Consider the following 23,109-nt stretch of genomic DNA (forward strand, 5'->3'; position numbering starts at 1 on the left):
TGGCATCAGGGAGAAGCCTGACTGTCCCGGGAATGCTGGAGGGACCCATCCGGGCCTCGCCACCCACCAGCCCCAGGCCCACACTCTCCTTCCCGTCTCTGCTCCGTGAAGGGCGGGGGCTGCAGATGTAGGGAGAGGTCACTCTAGAATTTAGAGCAGCTTGGGGAGCAGGGGGTGCCTGTAACAGCAGCTCCTCCGTAAGTTCACAATTCCGTCTCTGCCTCAGCATCTTGAGAAGCTCCCCTTTCCTCCAGAAACTTTGACCTGGCCCTCACCTCAAAGCATTTGCACAGAAGACCAGTGTCCACAGGAGTTTTAGAGACTTTATTTATGTATAAACAATTTAAACACTTTGCCATAAATTATCTTTGCTGTCCCTAGTCTTTGCTTAGCAGCAAATTAAAATTAATATAAAAACTCGATGAACAAGTCATACATGTATATTACAAAAAAGTTCCTGTACCAAAGTTCTTATTAGACATTTTTTTTGTTTTTTTTTTTTAAACTTTTTTTCTTCTTTTTGTGGGTTTTTAAAATTTTTTATTTTCTCTCCTCGTGGTGACTGTCATGTGATTGTCTCAGTTTCTGGACCAAACAAACACACTAATAATTTTAAATCTCAAACAGTGATTGTGCCTTGAGGCTTAGGTATGTACAGGGTGATCTGAAGTGGTGCCCGTTAGCAAAAGAGTGTCACGATGCCCACACCTCTACTGCCACTGATACCCACGAACTACAGAATCTAAACAGACTACACCCTGTAACTGCGTATTACTGTCCACAATGGAATCTTCAAAGACAAAAGAATATGAAATTTATCTGTAGTGATTATAGCCACCCTTGGAATTAAATTTTACACTCTGCGCTCAAATAAATTAGCTCAGGCCAGACTAGATCGGGACCTGAGAGTTAAGTGCTGAACGGTATTATTTCGCTTTGATATCAATTTCCTTTCTTTTCTTGTGTTCTTATATATTTTTTTTCTTTAAAAAGTATTTCCAGTGCTCACTCTTTCACTTTTATCCCCCCCCCCCAGTCGCTACACACAAATCACCCCCAAAGTCGTGGTTTAAATGCACCTGTATTTGTTAAAAGGAAAACGTCTGTAGTATCTGTCCAACCAGCAGTCTGAATTGTTGTCCTCAACTGGTCCTGGAATGCTGGCCCTCATGGACGTCTGTGTGTCGCTCACGTGTGAATGAGTGAGGTATTAGAAGATGAGGCCTTCTCGTCTTCACGTCTCTGTTTTGCGGTCGGTGTGTTTGTTTGTGTGTATGTGTGTGGGTTTTTTTGTTTTTTGTTTTTTCTTCATGTTGTGCGTGTGTCTGTTCTTCCTTTTGGACATTTTGCGTCTCTTTCCATCTCTTTGCTGTGTAGACCCAGAACAAGTGGGTCATATTTTAGGGGAACTCGGAACATGGTTGTGTGATCGTTCATTTGTCTGTTTTGTTTTTCCTCAGGAATTTGCAGCCGGGCTTTAGTCTACTTCGGGAGGTGGGACTTCTCGCGTGGACAGTAGCGTTTGAACTCAAAAAATGTGAGCTTTCTTGCCACTTGGTGTCCTAAAGCAGCCCGGCCTCAGTGCCCCTGTTAGGTCTTCATCTCCTTAGGAGAGGAGAGAACAGTGACTCCCGCTGAGCCATCCAGACGAGGAATGGCAGCACATGATTTTGTTACCTCTTTCCCATCTCATTCTGTCTTAAAAACTGGATGTTGCTGCTACTGTCTGCCAGCTCGGGGTATTGCTCGACGGGAAGCACGTAATAGCCTTCGTAACCCTGCACACGCCCCGTGCTCAGAAGCTGCTGCTTCTCGCCCTCAGTCCACAGGCGGCTGCCCTCTCGGCCGTCCCTGGCTTTCTGCTGTTCCTTGGCCCAGGCGGTGCCCAGGGCCCTCTGCCTGGCCTGGTCCAGGATGCGGGCCTTCTCTTCGTCCAGGGTGTCGGGGGTGAGGCCGTAGCGGATGCTGAGCAGCAGCGTGGAGTACTGGAACTCGATGTTGGTGAACCTTCGAGTCCTGCCGTTGACCAGCAGCGTGGGCTGCGACACGGTCACGTTCACCCCGCTCTCCAGCACCTTGCGGCCGATGGTGGTGCCCAGGGTGACCAGGTCGCCGTCGGCCGAGCCGATCTTCACAAAGTAGTGGGTGTCCTTGCCCTCGATGCTGTAGTGCATCTTGTCCAGGTAGTAGGCGTTGTTCAGCACGGACGCCACCTTGCGGCTGTCCTCGCTGGCGATGCTGGACGTGCCGGTGGTCACCCGCCCCTCTTTGATGGCGAACATGATGCCTTTGCCGATGATGGGCGTGGTGGTGGCGAACCAGTGGCCTGCTTTCTCTCGGATGCTGGCGTGAAGCTTCTTAGAGATGACCTGCCCTTCGAGGGCCATGAAGGCCTGGTTGTGCCTCTCGGTCGTCTGCTGGACACCTGTAATGAGCTGTGGGCGTAAGAAAACACAGAAAGCTGAGAAGGTGGTATGGGCCGCTGTGTGTACGGGCTGGGCAACACAGCGACAAAGGGTCAGAAAGAGGAAGGCTGGGACTCTCCTGCAAGAATATGTCTTGCATCTGTCGTGATAGGAGCTAAGATAGTCCTACCTTTTGGAACTAGGACAGACTGGCAGGTTTCCAGTGCTCTGATGCTATGGCCTCTCCACCTTGTAACTGTGCCATTAACTAAAAAATGGAGGTACAGAGGAGTACCGCATTGCTGGTATCTGCACCCAGGCCTACCCACTTACCATGGCTCTCCATCACTGCGGAAGAGAGAGTCACTCTGCCCGCTGATGATCCGGCAGCTGCCGTACACACTTCAGGCCCAGGAATATCCTGACCTGAAGGGCAGGGTGTTTGTCTGAGCAGCTGTGAACCCCGCTGCTGCGACCTACCTCTCTTTGAGGCCAGTGCCCTGGTTATTCATTAACTTCCTTGGGTTAGCACCTGGCTACTCAAAGTATGGCTAGCAGCTGAGACATCTCCAGGACTCGGCCTGTTAGAAAAGCAGGATCTCAGGCCTCCCTCCTGACCCACCGAGTGAGAAGCTGCAGCTTAACAAGACACTCTAGCTGGTGTGCGTGTGTATGAATGCTTGAGAAGCACCGGAATAACAGATGCTGGCTTCGTGGGCCAGAGGGACCGTCCCTGGGCTTTCTGAGTCATTTGCTTTGGATCCTAGCCCTGCTTCTGCAGAGGGATGAAATCCCCATTATCTCCTTGGCCTTGAGTTCTCTACTCACAAATTACAGCTCACCTCAATTGGTGGTTGGGGGACAGGCTGGGATAATGGAAGAGGCTGTGCTTGGGAGGTAACAGCACTTAGATAAATGAGCGAAATGATGGCTATTCATCCCCCGAGTGGTCCCCACGGGCAGAACTGTGAGAATGCTGTTCTCAATTACCCAGCAGCTCCTCTGGTCTCTCTCTAGTGATACAGTCTGGACGATTATTCAGAGCAGGTGAGATCTTTCAGACTTTTATTGTGCCGAGCACAGGTTCCGTAGCTGGGGATATCTGAACACAGATATCCCCTGTCCAGGTGTGGCCGAGGTCTCAGCGGCCCCCAAATTGAAACCACCGTCTCGGTCATCACCAAGAAACCCAAGCACAGATTATGTTCGGAAAACTCAATCTGTATACATTTGGGCCATAAAACGCTGAGGTTTTATGTAAGGCATAAAAATGTTCTTTAATGGGACAGAAACTGCAAACCACCGTTTTATTACGTCCCATAAAAGCCAAAAGGGTTATGATCTTACAGGCAGCACAGATGGTGGGTTGCTGCTAGATTTCTCAATGCTGTGGTTAATCAAGAAGTGACTCAAGGGTACACACGGAACAGATAATGATACCACAATTAAGGTAATAATTGAGGTTGGGAAGAAATACGTGCTGCGCCAGACAAGTAACAGTACTGACATTCGTTGTCCTGCGAAGTCACCACGTTTCACGCCCCTTTTATACCCAGCTCCGATGTTTTCCTCCGCTACTGACATGCCCTTGGCTCCAACATGGTTCTGTTTGCCGAAGGGAACGATGACGGTCATCGGATTCTTGCCGGGGACCTCCACTTACCTGTCCGTTCTCACTTGCTTGACTCTCTGACAACTCATAGGGCGGAGGCACGAAATACATTTTGGCCCTTGGGAAGCCGGGAATTATGTTGCTAAGCTGAAATCCAAACATCACCAGCCAGCTTTTCACATCTACGGTGGAAACGAAAATAAAGATTTCTGAAATCATGATGGATGGAAAGCCAGAGAGGATCTTGGAGACAGAACAAAATAAAATGGGGGGTTGTGTATGGAGTCCAGCAGGAGAGGGGGGCAAGAGCCTGTGAAGGTCTCCTGGCCCGGACCCAGAGCTGCTTACCTGGGTTCTCGCAAGTAGATGCCCTTCCAAACTTGGTCAGTTGACCCCCACTCAGCCCTCCCCATGTGGTGACTTAGGACGGTGCTGGAGTAAGATAGATCTACTTTCGATGCCCTTGCTGTGTGACCTTGGGCAAGTTCCTGACCCTCTCTCAGCTTCAGGTTCCTGAGATATGAATTGGGATAATAACTGTACTAATCGCATTGGGCTGTCGTGAGGATTGACGGAAAAAATCCATCTCAAGGGCTTATCATAGTGCCTGGCACGTGGGTTGCTCAATAACTATGGACTCCTTCATTTGGCAGGTATTTAAGGGAGCATCTATTACGGGCCAGTCAATGTGCTTAGAGGCTAGAGACACAACGACTGGCTACATGCAGACGTGATGATTAACACTGTGCAGGACCTCGGTGGGGGGCGGGTTGCTGCTGCACTGAGGCTGGCTCATTATAGAAAGGGGATTAACTGAGTGTATGGAACGCAGACAGTCATCTGGCTCCTGAGACCCTTTCCTCAGGTGTCTACGCTTCAAAGAGAGGTCAAGAGAGAGCTCTGCGTGCTCAGAGGACGACTGCCCTTCCTTGCTAGGGCTCAAGATCGAGTCTGCTCCACTGTCACTCTCTCCATCTCTGTTCCTGAATTCCTTCTTAGTAATTTCATTAGACAAGCAGTCGATCCTTCCAGCAGCCTGGCCTCTTCTTTTTTTGGTGATCCTCCCCCTACTAACTCTCCTCCTCATCCTCTGGACCTTGTTATCGTCAATAATTCTGATCCCCCCATTATCTCAATTTCATGTACATCACCCTCTGATCACCACCTGGACTCTCTAGTTTACTCCTTTTTGTAACCTGACACCCGTACTCCCCGAGCCTCTCCTCTCCTTAGGACCTTCAACCTACCCTAAACTTCTTTTCCCTCCCTCAGCTTCTTGGTCTCTCTTCTCTTCTCACCTAGCACACATTCCATGGGCAATCATTAGAATTATTCCCTTGTGTATTATCTCAGCTCCTTGCCCCTTCATCACACCTGCTTGGTGAAATCACAATTTTGGTTAAATCATGGAAGGCTCTGCCTATTCCAGGTTTATCCCTGTGCAGCTGAATGTGGCAGCAGAAAGGAATGTAACCACACTGACTGGCGTTACTTTAAATTCCTGTCAATGAACCCCAATTGTGCCTTCCTGCTCCCTGGCAATCTGACTACATCCCCTTCCTCCATTTAGTCCTTCTCCCATTCTCCTGGATGATTTAACCTCTTCTCATCTCGCCTAAAACCTCCCACACCTGCTTTCCCTTCTGCGCTCTAGCAGATGACCTTAATTTCTAGTCTAAGAAAACCGATGAGGCCAGAGGGGAATGTCCCTAAACCCTCATCATATCTATCAGCCTACCAGCATCTGCACCCATATTCCCGCCTTCCTCCTGTTACTCTAGATGAGCTGTTGGAATCAACCCTCCACTTGTGCACCAGCTCACGTTCATTTTCGCCCACTCAGGGGCAGCGCTCCAGCAACTCTCTCTCTCCATCAATTTACTCCCTCTTCCAATGGATGAACCCCATCAGCGTACAAACATGCCACTAAAAATCCACCTTAAAAAAAATCCCTCTCTTGTCCGTCCTTCTCCCTTTAGCCACCACCCGTGTCTCAACCCCTTTACAAGAACTTCTCAAACTCAAAATAATTTTCTAGACTCACTGACTCCCATTCATCTCCTCTGAATCAGACTTTGCTCCCAGATACTCATTAAAACAACTCTCGTCAAGGTCACAAATGACCTCTGTGTTGCTAAGTCCAATGCTGACTGTGGTCCTCATCTTGTTTGACCTATCAGAATTTATCTGACAACTTGAACACTCCTGTGTCTCTCTTTGTCTTGGCTTTCTCGACAGCACACTCCCTTGTCCCCCTCTCACCTTTGTGGCCACCCCTTGTCCCTCATTGGTTCCTCCTCATCTCCCTACTCTGAATATCAGGATGTCCTAGACTCAGTCTGTGAACTTCTTTTGCATTCTATCTACTCTTCCAAACACGGTGATCTTATGCACCCTCAGAGCCCTCAATACCATTTACATGCAGATGCTGACTCCAAAATGTATGTCTCCATCCAGGACCTCTCCCTCAATTCCAAACTAGTGTATGTAATTACACTTCAGACTTCTATCCAAAACTGAACTCATCTTCCTCCCTCGTACCTGTTGCCGTAGTCTTTTCCATCCCAGGTTACGGCAACTCCATCCTTCCAGCTACCATCCTTGACCTCTTCCTTTTTCTCACTCTCTATGTCTAAACCATCAGTAAGTCCTTTACTTTTTTTAAAAAATTGAGGTAAGTTTCAGGTAACATAAAATTCATCATGTTAAACATTTTAAAGGACACAATGCAGTGGCTTCCAGTACATTCAGAGTATTGTACAACCTTCATTTCTGTTGAATTCCAGAACACGTTCATCACCCCCAAAGAAACCGCATACCTGTTAGCAGTCATTCTGCATTCTCCTTTACCCTCAGTCCCTGAAAACCAACACTGCTTTCTGTCTCAATGGAGTTGCCTATTCTGGATATTTCGAAATCATATAATATGTGGCCTTTCGTGTCTGGCTTCTTTCATTTAGCACAATGTTTTCAAGGTTCATCCATGTTGTAGCCTATGTCAGCACTTCATTCCTTTTTATGGCTGAATAACGTTCTGTTCTTTGGATATACCCCATGTTGTTTATTCATTCATCAGTTAATGGTTATTTGAGTTGTTGACACCTTTTTTTTTTTTACTATTATGGATGCTATTATGAATATTCATGGACAAATTTATCTTGATTTTTCTTCATTCACTGTCAGGATTTTATTATTGTTATTTTAGGATAGCATTTTAAAAAATGAAGTGTAGTTGATTTACAATGTTGCATTCGTTTCAGGTGTACAGCAAAGTGATTCAGTTATACACATACATACATATATATTCTTTATTTAATTTTTATTTTATGTTGGAGTATAGTTGATTTACAATGTGTTAGTTTCCAGTGTACAGCTAACTGATTCAGTTACACATGTACATATATCCATTCTTTTTCAGATTCTTTTCCCATATAGGTTATTCCAGAATATTGAGTAGAGTTCCCTGTGCTATATAGTAGGTCCCTGTTGATTATTTTATATATAGTAGTATGTATATGTTAATCCCAAACTCCTAATTTATCCCTCCCCACCACATTTCCCCCTGGCAACCACAAGTCTGCTTTCGAAGTCTGTGGGTCTGTTTTGCAAATAAGTTCATTTTTTTTTAGATTCCACATATAAGTGATATCATATGATATTTGTCTTTCTCTGTCTGACTTACTTCACTTAGTATGATAATCTCTAGGTCTATCCATGTTGCTGCAAATGGCGTTACTTCATTCTTTTTAATGGCCGAGTGATATTCCATTGTATATATGTACCACATCTTCTTTATCCATTCCTTTGTTGATGGGCATTTAGGTTACTTCCATGTCTTGGCTATTGTAAACAGTGCTGCAATGAACATTGGGGTGTGTGTCTCTTTTCAAGTTATGGTTTTCTCAGGGTATATGCCCAGGAGTGGGATTGCTGGGCATATGGTAGTTCTATTTTTAGTTTTTTAAAGAACCTCCATACTGTTCTCCTCGTGGTCGTGCCAATTTACATTCCCACCAACAATGTAGGAGGGTTCCCTTTTTTCCACACCTTCTCCAGCGTTTTTTGTTTGTAGGCTTTTCGATGATGGCCATTCTGACCTGTGTGAGGTGATTACCTCATTGTAGTTTTGATTTGCATTTCTCTAATAATTAGTGATGTTGAGCATCTTTTCATGTGCTTTTTGACCACACTGTATGTCTTCTTTGGAGAAATGTCTATTTAGATCTTCTGCCCAGTTTTTGATTGGGTTGTTTGTTTCTTTGATATAGAGCTGCATGAGCTGTTTGTATATTTTGGAGATTAATCCCTTGTTGGTCACTACGTTTGTAAATAATTTCTCCCATTCTGTAGGTCGTCTTTTCATTCTGTTTATGGTTTCCTTTGTTGTGCAAAAGCTTTTTTAAGTTTAATTAGGTCCCTTTTATTTTTGTTTTTATTTTCATTACTCTAGGAGGTGGATCCAAAAAGATCTTGCTGTGATTTATTTCAGAGTGTTCTGCCTATGTTTTCCTCTAAGATTTTTATAGTATCTGGCCTTACATTTAGATCTTTGAACCATTTAAAGTTTATTTTTGTGTATGGTGTTAGAGAATGTTCTAATTTTATTCTTTTACATGTAGCTGTCCAGTTTTCCCAGCACCACTTATTGAAGAGACTGTCTTTTCTCCATTGTTTATTCTTGCCTCCTTTGTTGGAGATTGACCATAGGTGCGTGGGTTTATATTTGGGCTTTCTATCCTGTTCCATTGATTTATAGTTCTGTTTTTGTGCCAGTACCATACTGTTCTGATTATTGTAGCTTTGTAGTATAGTTTGAGGTCAGGGAATATGATTCCTCCAGCTCCGTTTTTCTTTCTCAGGACTGCTTTGGCTATTTGGGGGTCTTTTGTGTTTCCATACAAATTTAAAAATTTTTGTTCTTGTTCTCTAAAAATGCCATTGGTAATTTGATAGGAATTGCATTGAATATGTAGATTGCCTTGAGTAGTATAGTCATTTTCACAATATTCATTCTTCCAATCCAAGAACATGGTGTATCTTTCCATCTGTTTGTGTCATCTTTGATTTCTTTCATCAACATCTTATAGTTTTCAGAGTACAGGTCTTTTGCCTCTTTAGGTAGATTTATTCCTAGGTATTTTATTCCTTTTGAAGTGATGGTAAATGGGATTGTTTCCTTAATTTCTCTCTCTGATCTTTCATTGTTAATGTATAGGAATGCAACAGATTTCTGTGTGTTAATTTTGTATTCTGCAAATTTACCAAATTCATTGATGAGCTCTACTAGTTTTCTTTAGGATGTTTGCCATTGTGGCTGGAAAAGATGCTTGATATGATTTCAATTTTCTTAAATTTATTGAGGCTTGCTTTGTGGCCCAAGATGTGATCTATCCTGGAGAATGTTCTGTGTGTACCTGAGAAGAATGTGTATTCTGCTGCTTTCAGATGGAAGGTTCTATAAATATCAAGTCCATCTGGTCTAATGTGTCATTTAAGGCCTGTGTTTCCTTATTGATTTTCTGTCTGGATGATCTGTCCATTGATGGAAGTGGGGTGTTAAAGTCACCCCCTATTATTGTGTTACTGTTGATTCTCCTTTTATGGCTGTTAGTATTTGCCTTATATTTTGAGGTGCTCCTATGCTGGGTGCATATATATTTACAATTGTTATATCTTCTTCTTGGATTGATCCCTTGATCATTATGTAGTGTCCTTCTTTGTCTCTCGTAACAGTCTTTATTTTAAAGTCTATTTTGTCTGATATTGATACTCCAGCTTTCTTTTGATTTCCATTTGCATGGAATACCCTTTTCCACCTCCTCACTTTCAGTCTGTATGTGTCTCTAGATCTGAAGTGGGTCGCTTGTAGACAGCATATATCCAGGTCTTGTTTTTGTATCCACTGAGCCAGTCTATGTCTTTTGGGTGGAGCATTTACTCCATTTACATTTAAGGTAATTTTCGATATGTATGTTTTTATTGCCGTTTTGTTAATTGTTTTGGATTTGCTTTTGTAGGGCTTTTTTCTTCCCTTCCTCTTTTGTTCTCTCTCTTGTGATCTGATAACTATCTTTAGTATTGTGTTTGGATTGCTTTGTGTGTGTGTGTGTGTGTGTGTGTGTGTGTGTGTGTATCTATTGTAGATTTTTGGTTTACAGTTCCCATGAGGTTTTGATATAGAAGTCTGTATGTATACAAGATTGTTTTAAGTTGCTGGTCTTCTAATTTCCAATGCATTTACAATATCCTGTATTTGTACTCTGCTCTTCTCACGACTGCTGGTTTTGATATCATATTTGTATGTGGATGATTTCCTACCTTTACTTTATGTTTGCCTTTACCGGTGAGCTTTCCCATTTGTAATTTTCTTGTTTTTAGTTGTGGCCTTCTTTTCCGCCTAGAGAAGTTCCTTTAGGATTTGTTGTAAAGCTGATTTGGTGGTGCTGAATTCTTTTAGCTTTTGCTTGTCTGTAAACCTTTTACTTTATCCATCGAATCTGAGCAAGAGCCTTGCTGGGTAGAGTATTTGTGGTCATTGGTTTTTCCCTTTCATCACTTTAAATATATTGTGCCACTCCCTTCTGGCCTGCAGAGTTTCTGCTGAAAAATCAGCTGATAGTCTTATGGGGATTCCCTTGTATGTTATTTGTTGCTTTTCCCTTGTTTTTAATATTTTTTCTTTGTCTTTCATTTTTGTCATTGATTAATATGCGCCTTGGCGTGTTCCTCCTTGGGTTTATCTTGTGTGGGACTCTGCACTTCCTGGACTTGAACGAGTGTTTCCTTTCTCATGTTAGGGGAGTTTTTGGCTGTAATCTCTTCAAATATTTTCTTGGGCCCTTTCTCTCTCTCTTCTCCTTCTGGGACCTCTATAATATGAATGTTGGTGTGTTTAATGTTGTCCCAGAAGTCTCTGAGACTGTTCTCATTTCTTTTTATTCTTTTTTCTTTATTCTATTCCACGGCAATGATTTCCAGCACTCTCTTCCAGCTCACTTATTAGTTCTTCTGCCTCATTTATTCTACTTTTGACTCCTTCTAGTGTATTTTTCATTTCAATTATTGTATTGTTCATATCTGTTTGTTCTTTACATCTTCTAGGTCTTTGTTAAACATTTTTTGTATTTCCTCAGTCTGTGCCTCCATTCTTTTTCCAAGATCTTGGATCATCTTTACTATCATTACTCTGAATTCTTTTTCAGGTAGATTGCCTATCTCCACTTCATTTACTTGTTCTTCTGGGTTTTTATCTTGTTCCTTCGTCTGAAACATATTTCTCTGCTGTCTCATTTTGTCTGACTTCCTGTGTTTGTGGTCTCCTTTCTGCAGGCTGCAGGTTCGTAGTTCCTCCTTCTTCTGGTGTCTGCTCTCTGGTGGCTGAGGTTGGTCCAGAGGCTTGTGTAGGCTTCCTGGTGGGAGGGACTGATGCCTGCACACTGGTGGTTGGAGCTGGGCTTGTCCCTCTGGTGGGCAGGGCTGTGTCAAGGGGTATATTTTTAGGTGGCTGTGAGCTCAGTACAACTTTAGGCAGCCTGTCTGCTGATGGGTGGGGCTGTGTTCTCTCCCCCACCCCACCGGTTGTTTGGCCTGAGGTGTCCCAGCACTGGAGCCTGCAGACTGTTGGGTGAGGTCAGGTCTCGGTGCCAAAATGGTGACCTTTGGGAGAGCTCACACCAATCAATATTCCCTGGGACCTCCACCACCAGTGTTCCTGCCCCCACAGTGAGCCCCAGCCAACTGCCGCCTCCCCAGGAGACCCTCCAAGACCCGCAGGTAGGTCTAGCCCAGGCTCCTGTGGAGTCACTGCTTTGTGCTGGGCCCAGTGCATGTGAAATCTTGTGTGCATCCTCCAAGAGTGGAGTCTCTGTTTCCTCCAGTCCTGTGGAGCTCCTGCACTCAAGCTCCTCTGGCCTTCCAAGTCAAATGCTCTGGGGCTGCTCCTCCTGTTGCCAGATCCTCAGGCTGGGGAGCCTGACATGGGGCTCAGAAGTCACTCCTGTGGGAGAACCTCTGCAATATAAATATTTTCCAGTTCATGGGTCGCCCATCCAGCAGGTATGGGATTTGATTATAGAGTGAAAGCACCACTTCTCCTGTCTCATTGTGACTTCTTCTTTGTCTTTGGTAGGTAAAATACCTTTTTTGTTGATGGTTGTTCAGCAGTTGTGATTTTGGTGTTCAGCGGTTAGTTGTGATTTTGGTGTTTTCATGAGAAGAAGTGAGTGAAAGTCCTTCTACTCCGCCATCTTGTCTGGAATCGAGGGGCTCTACATATATATTCTTTTTCAAACTCTTTTCCATTATAGCTGATTACAAAATATTGAATATAGTTCCCTGTGCAATACAGCAGGTCCTTTTTGTGTATCTCTTATATATAGTAGTGTGTATCTGTTAATCTCAAACTCCTAATTTATCCCTCCCTCCTCCCATCCCCTTTGGTAACCATAAGTTTTTTTCTCTGTCTGTGAGTTTGTTTCTGTTTTTAAATAACTTAATTTGTACTATTTTTTAGATTCTACATGTAAGTAGTATCATATAATATTTGTCTTTCTCTGATTTTTTCACTTAGTATGATAATCTCTAGGTCCACTCATATTGGGGCAAATGGCATTATTTCATTCTTTTTTATGGCTGAGTGATATTCCATTGTATATATATGCCACATCTTTATCCATCTGTTGATGGGCTTAGGTTGCTTCCATGTCTTGGCTATTGTAAATAGTGCTGCTATGAACGTTGGGGTGCATGTATCTTTCTGAGTTATAGTTTCATCTTTTCTGGATATATGCCCAGGAGTGGGATTGCTGGATTATATGGTAGTTCTATTTTTAGTTTTTTTAGGAACCTCCATATTGTTCTCCATAGTGGTTACACCGGTTTTCATCCCTGCCAACGGTGTAGGATGGTTCCCTTTTTTCCACACCCTCTCCAGCATTTATTATTTGTAGACTTTCTGATGATGGTACAAACTGATGTTTGAAAACCTCTTTTCAGTTCTCTTGTGTATACACCTAGGTGTGGAATTGCTGGGTCCTACGGTTAAATCCTTTACTTTCACTTTTAAAATAGACCAGAATCTGTGTCCACTTCTCACCATTTCCACCACCTCAGCCCTGGCCCGTGATCTCTTGCCTTGATTTCTAACTGGCCTCCCTGCTTTCACTTCTGTGCTCCACATACCTTTAGACATGGAAAAGGCCCTTACCATTCCTTTACTTGTAACACTCCAGCGATCCCCCATTTCTCTCAATGAAAATATGAAAGTCCTTCTAATGGTCTCTAAGGACCTTGCCCGTGATCTCTCTGACCTCGTCTTCTCCTCTCTCTCTCTTGCTCACTCAGCTCCAGCCTCTGTGCCGTGTCTTGAACATGCCAGGTGCACACTCATCTCGGAGCCTTTATACAGGCAAGCCCTCTGCCTGGAGTGTGCTTCCCTGAAGGTATCTTCTGGCTGCCTCACTCTTCCCTTTTTCAAGTCTTGCTCAGACGTTGCCTCCAATAAGGCCAACTTCATGTTTAACCCCTGCCTGTTCCCACCCCCAGCAACCCCAAGTCCGCTTCCTCCACTCATCCCCCATCCCCAAAACAGTTACCACACTTGAACATGTGTCTCATTTGGGCATTTATGACATTTATTGTTTACTATCTGTCTCCCTCACCGAGAATGTAAGCTCCATCAGGACCCGGAGTTAAAAAATCTGTTTCATTCACTGATGTCTCCCCAGGCCTAGCACAAAATAGGTGCTCAATAAGTATCCATGGAGTGGATGAACAAACACTGACTATATGTGGCAAAAGCCACCCTGAGTAGTGTGTGTGACAGAGGAACTACCTGTACCTGCTTGAGAAGATGCTTCTGAAGGGGCGAGTAAGGTCTACCCACCTCCTGCCCTGGGACTGCTATGAGGGGTTTAATGCTGACTTCACTACTAAACATACAGGCCTAGAAGACCCTCTAATGAGAGGGATTCTGGAATCCACAGTGTGTTTAACAGCCTTAGACACAAACAAGTTCCTTGAATGACGTGGCAAGTACACGTATTAGCGATAGCCCATTTAAGAGTCATTTAACCTCAATAATCATCAGAAAGATGCAAATAAAAGCCACAGTGAGATAGTACCACACACCTGTCAGAATCACTGTCACCAAAAAGACAAGAAACAGTAAGAGTTGGTGAAGATGTGGAGAAAAGGGCCCTCTCGAGCAGTGTTGATGGGAATGTGAATTGGTGTAGCCACTATGGAAAATAGTATGGAGGGTCCTCAAAAATTAAAAATACAACTACCATATGATCCAGCAATTCCATTCCTGGGTATTTATCCAAAGAAAACACTAATTTGAAAAGATATATGCAACCCCATGTTCATCGTAGCATTATTTACAATAGCCAACATATGGAACCTAAGTGTCCATGGACAGATGAATGGATAAAGAAGATGTGGTTATATACATATATAATGGAACATTACTCAGCTCTAAAAAAGAGTGAAATCTTGCCATTTGTGACAACATGATGGACCTGGAGGAGATTCTAAGTGAAAGAAGTTACAGAAAGACGAATAACATATGTTTTCACTTAAATGTGGACTCTAAAAAACAAAACTAATGAACAAATGTAACAAAACAAACAGACTCGGATACAGAGAACAAACAGGTGGTTGCCAGAGGGGAGGTGGGTTGGGAAATGGGATAAATAGGTGAAGGGGGTTAAAAGCTACAACTACCAGTTATAAATACGTCACAGGGATGTAATGTACAACTCAGGGAATATAGTCAGTAGTACTGTAATAACTTTTGTGCATAATCTATAAAAATATTGAATCACTACGTTATACCCCTGAAGCTAATGTAATACTGTAAGTCAACTATACGTCAATAAAAAATGTCACTTAAGAATACAGGTTTGAAATTGCCTTAAAAAGTGTGTCAGCATCAAGCAGACAGAAGCCTCGCTTTAGTCTAGCAATGATCATATGTCCACAGAGCACCTCTGTGCGAAGCAGGTGGTGAACGCGGTGCAGTGCGGTTACCAAACTGGGTATTTGTGGTTACCCGTCATGATCACCTATCGTGGTGGTTTTGCCATATCCGGGGATCACCTGTACTTGTTTTGCTTTGTCTACTTAAGCACATCCATTATAAAAAAGAAACTTTATGTCACTACCATAAGTGGGAGAGCACTCTCACTTGATGCAAACAGAAAATAACTGTAAAATTAAAACAAAACAACGCAATTAAGCTGGAGCACGATTTTGTTACCTGCTACCCCGGGGAGTCTTAGACCTGCTCTCTCTGTTAAAAAAGGAGATGAGAAGTGTTAACGAGGTGTTACATACACACCAGCATCAAGTGGAGGCTTTCTCCTCTGCCGAATTGGGAGAATAAAAAGATCACTGAAGAGAAACTAACTTTTCCCATCTGTGTTTCCATGTTATTTAATACCTCATCTGAACAACATATAAACTCAGCCCATCTTTCACGAGGGATATGGAGGGAATCCCAAGAAAGGCAAGAGAGAGGTCTTTGCCCTCAACAGACTCTCCCCTGCAGGGATCCCTCCCTAGTCTCCAGGAGATGATGTTTAACACCCCCCTCCCTGCCTTTGGGACCAGACATTTTAATGGCTGCTCCCATGAACAGTAATAGTTCATGTCATCTATCTGTTCTATCTTTTTATGTTTCTAACATGACTTGGTTTCCAAGTCTAACTCTCTTCTGAAAAATGTTTCTTCAAGTTGCTTGTCTCCTCCATCCTGCAGAAGGCGCTTCTGGCATCACACAAACACCCCTCCTCCTTTCAAAGTCACTGGCTGTCTCTGGTGACAGCCTCCCTTCCTCCCTAGAGGAAGTCCTTGAGGTAGGAGTGGCGATGTGGCCCCTCCTAATAGCCCATCACTCCCCCGCCCCATGTTGTTCACAGCATGGGCAGCTGAAGCCCGCACGCTCTTTCTAACGCACGCTGTCAGCAGAGCAGCCTAGGTGGTAAGTGCAGAGAGAGAAGAGAGTAAAGCAAGAAGAAGGCTGGGCCTCCCTCCTCACTTAGGGAAATCAAACTCCACAAAATCCGACTTCACTTTCATGTGTGCCTGGGGGTCTGTAAGCCCAGAGACAGCCGGGGAGAAGCCAACCCGAGTCATCGTGGGTGACATATGGGAGGTTCGCTTACCTCCAAATTTGGGGTTTCAGATGTGCCAAAGCAATGCCACTCAGAGCAGAGTTGGGATCTGTTTCAGGGTGGAGCTGGAGACCCCTGGGAACCCCAGAGAATTACACAAAGGTGGTAATTTCACTCCTCACGTACGAACTCCCTGTCTTCAGATGCATAGCTGCTTACAAGTAACAAATGCATTCCTAGCATTGATAAGCCTTTGCCCAGGGCTAGGTGCCTTATGTGTCACGATTCACTTACTTTTCACAGCACTGCAGGGTAAGTGCTGTGACTGGCACAGTGCTGCCAGTGAAGAAGCTAAGGTTCAGAAAGGTTAAGACATTCGTATGGGTCACACAGCAAGTGATTGGCAAGGCCGGATTGGTGTCTGGAGATGTATTCAGGTTCTAACATCAGAAGGAACCGGCTTGAGGACGGGCCAGGCTTGGGCCTGAGCACAGGTCTTGGTTTGCCCAGGACTGAGGAGTTTCCTGGGACTCACTGTCACTGGAAAAGCCCAGGGCACTGCAGGTTTTTGGGGAGAGGGTCTGTATCTCTCAGTCTGTCTTTTATATCCTTTCCTCTAGTGTCTTTCGTATCACAGATATATCAGTCATCAATATATTACCTTAAACAATAACTGGTAAAAAGGGTGCAGCTTTAGAGCCCGTGAGTGGGAAAGGAATCACTTCTTGCCCTCCCTTACCCACCCTTGGTAGATACAGCTGTGTCCAGCCCAGATGTCTTTGAGCTCCTAACGGGTATTCTCTGCTGCTGTCCTTTGTGCCAGCATTTTGGGGGAGGACACAGCCTCCTCCAGCCTCAGCAGCTGTCTCTTGCATTCAGAGAGCTCTGTCTCCAAACAGCAAAGATTCTTTTGAGCACCAGAGAGACAGTAGTTCTGTCCACTGTGCTCCTGCCGACTCCATCTTAATCCCTTCTTCAATTGTGAGCTGCAAGTTCAACCCCTCTGCTCATCTCCTACGATGCAAATCAAGACGCATAAAGATGGGTTTACAGATTCGCCAACATCCGAATGGAGGAGCATGACTTGGTGTTCTCTTCTGGGCTGCAGTCTCCAGGGGTCATCTCACGTTGAGCGGCAGCCCCTCTTACTTTGCTTTGACTGCAGACATCAGCTCTGTGCGTGCAGCTTCTCTAATGTTACCTTTTATTTTAGACTCTTTCTAATGTCTTCTGGATTCCGTTTTGTTGGACTTAGTTCAACTTGATTTGATGCCCGTTTATTGAGTCTCCATGAAGCCCTGGAATGAGGAAAGCCGTCTTGCTATTCAGAAAACTCGAATTTCTTTTTGTCCTTTCAGGAGGACCAGGAGAGTAGCTGAGGGGGGCAGGGAGGCACGCTGTGCTCTGCGAATGGTTTTGTTTGGGTCTTGGCAGCTGTGGGCTTGTGTTCATCCCACGCCGAGGGCTTTCTTTTTACTTGCCTTTGGCTGGTTCATCCCTAAGGTATCCAGTGCCAAGCCAGGCTCTGGGAAGTGCATTCTTGCGGGGCAGGGCCTTCTCCTCCTATGGCTGAGATAGGCATGGGCTGCCTCCCCATTCACATTGTTTCCTTTGGCTGGAATGCCCTTCCTCTCCCTCCCTCACTTCATAATGGCCTCTGCTCAAATGCCACCTATCTGTGAGTGCCCTAAAGATACAAGACACTTCCCACCACTCTCTAACTCTTTCCCTACTTCATTTATCTTCCCTGCTTTATCATTATTTGAAACTATATACATATGGGTGTGTACTTTCCCGAGAGGTCCTTTAATTTGAAACTGCAGTGAACTGGCGGGGGACACAAACCCTGCCAAGCCCTGGGGAAGAGAGGACGCCCTGGCAGAGTAGCATGGCAGGGCCTCCTGATGAGGCACACTGGGGAGACCAGGAGGGAACTAGCTTGGCCAAAACTCCTGCACTCGAAAGGTAGCAGCTGCTTCAGTTGTAGGAGGATGCTGGGTTCAACTTCAAAGGCTCTGGGACTTGTCAGTGAGGCATAGCAGGACCACAAGTTAACCTTTAGGGTCATCTATTTCTTTCCGCAGCATGGGGCACTGAGGGCAGCCCTGTGTTCCAAGGAGCTGCTGCTTTCTTTCCAATCTTGGGGGTGGACAAGTGATCCCTGGCCACCTGAGGGTCGGGACCCCTTGGGCTTGATGCTTTCCTGGCCCATTGGCCAAGAGCTAAGAGTTTCCTGGAACTTGGGGGGGGCTTGGAATTGGGGTCCCCATTGTTACTCCTCTACAATGCATGTACAAGTGAGATGGCTCCAGATTCCTTGCTGAAAGTTGGTATTTTTCCTCCCATCCATCCATCCATCCATCCATCCATCCAGATTTCCTTGCTTATCTCCCTGAAGATAGGGACTCTATCTTGCCCTCCACTGCATTTCTAGTACTTATGTATTAGATGAAAATATCCGTGAATAGGTGGATGGATGGAGATGGATGGAAACAGATGGATGTTTCCTTTTACCAATTTCTCACTTATCATGAGGAAGTAGATTATCTGCCCTCCTTGGCCCCTCCGTCCACACCCATGTCCAAGCTTCCTTTGCCCTTCTGACTTCTGCTCATAGTCTTTCTTCAGCCTTGAGCTCGTTTCTGCCAAACAAGATCCCCCTCGTCCTTCAGGCCCAGTTTGACACGGGGCTCTTCTGTACTATGTCAGAATTTTCAAATCTGAAGTCATCTGCACGTGTGCTACACACACACACACACACACACACACACACACACACACCCCACTTTGAGAAAAGAGTGTTTGTCTTGCTTATCATTGTATCCCCAGAATGTAGCATGCTGGCCCACTATAAATGCTTGTTGAATAAATAACTGAACAAACACTTATATGGTAGCACAGACTTAATTCTGCTTTGCATTATCATTGGTTATTTGTATTAGTATCTCACCAGCCTGGTCGTGAGGTCGGGAACTGGGTCACAGTCATTTCAGTACCTATTCTCATTCATTGCGTCACTAGTGATGGTGACGTATCTGGTGAGCAGATACCCTTTTGTGAACATCCTCGGTCTAAGTGCCAGGCCCTAGACTTTACCTACATAAGTTCATCTCCTTCTTACGATCACTCTGTGAGATGATTTTGTTAGTGCCCTTTTGCAGAAAAGGAAACTACAGCTCAGAGATACGGGACAACTAGCCCGAGGTCCTTTAGCTTATAAATAGAAGAGAGGGAATCTGAATGAGGTACTTCTGAGACCAGAGTCCCATTCTCTCCCCCTTCATAAGGCCGCTTTCCTCTTTTGGGGTAGTAAGGGCTCTTGTAAAAGGTATTTCAGTTGAATGGACTTGAAAGTGGTCAGGACATGTTCAGACAGACCTGATGACTGCTCTGTACTGCCGTCACTTGACGGCTCTAGATCCTGTCCTGCCGGCGCACACAGCCCTCCAGGATTCTCCTAGCATCGGACATAAGACCTCGTTTTGAAATCCCCGGCAGTCTACTGGGACCACCACCCCACGGGGAGCCACTGCCCAACTGAGGTGGCCAGGTCCTCACCTGTCACGTAGTTCTTCAAATCCAGCTCATTGCTGAGAGGATTGTTGCTCTTGAACATATACAGGTTAAAGGGGGCCGGCTCCTTGCCCACGTTTTTCCACATGGTGTAGTCTGGAGAGGTCCATCGTCCCGCCAGCACGTCATAATCACGCTGCGTGAAGTGGACCAGCTTGGTCAGGGGATCGTAGAGTCCCCCATGGAAGCCGATGACCATCTGGAAGTCGGGGTTGGAGTCGTGATAAATCTCCCCGTAGGCGGTGTACTGCAACTGCTTGACCATGAGACCATTGATGCTGAACACAGCCAGGGGAGTCCCTGTGTTATCTGAGGCAACATAGTACTCCTCCCCACTGCTGCTCTCCATGGCGAAGAGGTGACCTTGGAGGTCATAGTAGAGCGAGGTTATCTCCGAGTTGGAGTGATTATAGACATGGGTGATGCGAGTCGGGTTGTGGAGGTCAGAGTAGAAATATTGCAGGTGGTGGCCCAGGTTGGTCTTGTAGGAAGCCCGCCGCCCCACGCCGTCATAGCGGTACTGGACACTCCAGCCATTGGCCTTGTTGTAGGCTCTCGTTAGAAGGCCCTTGGAGTTATACTCAAAGATGTCGGCCCCTCGCTGACACAGATAGCCATCGTCGTCAATTTTGTACTGCACGTCACCGAGCCTGGTTATCCGATCTCGGAGGTCGTAGCGCAAGGGCATGAGGCGCACGCTGTTCCCTGGGTTCAGCAAGTGGAGGTTCCCATTGAGGTCGTAGCTGTAGCGCCAGGTCGGGCGGTCATTGACGGCCACGCTCTGGAGCTGCCCATCCCCATCATAGTCATAGGTGTACTTCGTGGTGTTGGCATAGGGCCCCAGTTTCAGCTCCCTCTTGATTACCCTGCCCATGCTGTCATACTGCACCGTCATCCAGTACATGAGGGACCGGAACATCTCGTACTGGACTTCCTTGATCCGCCCGTGGGTGTCAAAGTGCTTGCTGAGGGTCATCACAGCCGTGGTGATGATCTGGTTGATATCATAATAGATGACTCCGAACTTGCCGAAGTGCTCCACTTTGCCGGAAATCTCGTCGTAGCGGTAGAGGTCAACAGGAAGGGGAGTCTCACTTATGACCGGCTTGATGCTTGCGATCCGGAAGCTGTTGTCGTGATAGGTGTATTCAAACCTGGCGTTGACCATGCCTTCCTCAGAGAACCTGTAGATTTGCTTGTCCACAAGTGGGCCAATCTTCCGGTACCTGATGGTGCAGGAGAAGCCCCCACTTTGGAGGCTGACCATTTTTAAGACACCGGTGGTCTCATCATACCCGAAAGTGATGGCAGTACTGTCATAGACAATCTCCGATAGCTTGGAGAGTTTCCCATACTTGTAGAATACCTGGCGCCCAGTGCCTAAAAAGGATGTCTTGAGGATGCGGCCGTCATCACTGTAGTCAAAGATGACCGAAGCGTTGCTTTCAGGCGGGTTGTAAGTGTTGCGGATGTAGCCAATGGAGGTGTGGGTGGACATGCTGTGCCGGGCGACACTGGGCATGGTGACGGCGTGGAGGCGTTCAGAGGAGTCGTACTCGAATATGTACTGACGCTGACTCTGAAGCAGGAGGACCATGGACTGGAGGAAGGAAAGGGGAAGGGAACACATGAGTTGGCCATTTAGGACCAAGTGCTCAAATGGACAGAATTTATTCCATTTCCCTAAATGGCAATTCAGAAGCCATGAAGGATGGGGAAATTTAGACCGGAAATTATGGGTAAATTGATTTCATCGGGCATGCTACTCTACGGATCATGGTGGCTACTTGGGACAGTGCTCCCTCCCCAAACTTTAACGTGCATGCGAAATACCCAGGGATCTGGTTAAAAGGCAGATTCTGATTCAGTAGTTCGGTGGGGGAGGGTGGTGGAGAGGTGGCCTGAGAACCTACTTTTGGAACAAACTCCCAGGTGATACTGATGTTGCTTGGACCATAACTTTGAGTTGCAAGGGGTTTGAAGGGCTGAGGTGAGAGGCACTGAGTTTGCCTCCAGGCTCAATGACAAGAAATCCTGAGACTGGTTAGAAATGACTGCTGCTGGCCCAGCAGGGGACAGGTGTGATACACATACTGTCTTTGGGACACCGCTGATTAAATCTAAGGAGAAACCACATCCTCCATTTAGAAGCTACCGAAAAGATTAAGTAACCCAGAAGCATTGATTGTTTGGGGAAAGAATGGCCTCAAACTTGAAGCCGTGGAGAGATTCTTGCCTCCCCTGGTCAACCACTGTAGCATCTTACTGTAGCGTAATGAGAACACTATTCAGAAGGGACCAAAGAGACAGCAGCCCCTTTACAGAGGAGGTAACAGCTCTATCTGCAAGTGACCACTGTCGTGGGGAGGCAAGAAAGGAAGAAACGGAAATGGGCTGGTGTGGAGGTGAGTCCAGATGAGAGGCCCAGGCTGAGCAAGGCCCTGTCTGATGACCAGATGACCAGGGCCGCCTTTAAAAGTCTTGACTCGTGACCTGAAGGCATCCCTTTTTACCGCTGCTACAACTGGACCTTTTCTGACGCGGTGACCTGAGTCTGCCACTTGCAGACACAGGAAAATATATATAGCAAGAATCCATATGGCTGGTTCAGCCAATAGGCCAGGTAGGGGAGGGTGCTGGTCCGCATGCTCGAGTTTTAGGCAGAATTCCCTACCCTGATGGCTCAATTTCGGGCAAGGCAGAAATGAATCACTGCATTTCCAGTGATTAGTGATAAGGAGTGATTAGCCGTGCTGCCAGTGGGATGATTCTGTCCGTTTCAACAGCACTGTTATTTTGGGGTAAAAATCAGACAGTCCACCCTTTTTGCCATTACTGAGTGTCTAGAACTTTTTTTTTTTTTTTTTTTTGCTTTTAATGGTAACAGTGCTGGGCTATGAATAACATTTTCCTTCAGACTTCCTCCCTCCCAGAGGGTGAGAGTGCATGGGGAGCCCTGGTAGAGTCAAAGTAAAGATGTTACAATGTCTTATGGCAAAGCCTGTCAGGTCAGCTTAAACAGAGAAGCATGAATGAGAGAGAGCGAGCTAGTCCCAGATGAGCGAGGGCAGCACATCCACCCACCTTGTCAAGGTAGGAATAGCTCCACACTTTCCCGTCGGCAAACATGCGGGACACGATCCGGCCTTGCTTGTCGATGTCTGTCCTCTCGCTCATGGCCCCGCGCTGAAGGCCAGCCAAGCGCCCATTGAAGAAATAGGAGACATTGACAGCCGCCAGCCCACTGCTGGGGAGCCAGAGGAAGGGACGGCCCACCTGGTCATAAATGATCCTCAGGGTGAACTTCCGGTGATCATCGTAGATCTTCTCTGTCCGAATATTCCGGTCATAGTCAATGGACAAGAGATTTCTTCCGTGGACCTAGGAAAACACAACGGGCCTG

General features: G+C 45.8%; 1 protein-coding gene across 3 annotated transcripts in view; it reads right to left on the reverse strand.

The window, feature by feature from the left end:
- Positions 1–1,673: 1,673 nt before the first annotated feature.
- TENM2 (teneurin transmembrane protein 2) overlaps positions 1,674–23,109 on the reverse strand; it is a gene marked incomplete at both ends in the record, with an annotated part of 1,201,679 nt that continues 1,180,243 nt past the window's right edge. For all 3 annotated transcript variants that reach the window (XM_082835729.1, XM_082835731.1, XM_082835730.1), the window contains 4 exons: positions 1,674–2,435; positions 4,069–4,199; positions 19,692–21,306; positions 22,791–23,087. In XM_082835729.1, coding sequence (XP_082691855.1) covers positions 1,674–2,435; positions 4,069–4,199; positions 19,692–21,306; positions 22,791–23,087 — 2,805 coding nt within the window. The remainder of the gene's footprint in view (positions 2,436–4,068; positions 4,200–19,691; positions 21,307–22,790; positions 23,088–23,109) is intronic.

This window comes from Leucopleurus acutus (assembly GCF_964270905.1).
Source record: "Leucopleurus acutus genome assembly, chromosome: 3".
In the NCBI taxonomy this organism is placed as follows: domain Eukaryota; kingdom Metazoa; phylum Chordata; class Mammalia; order Artiodactyla; family Delphinidae; genus Leucopleurus; species Leucopleurus acutus.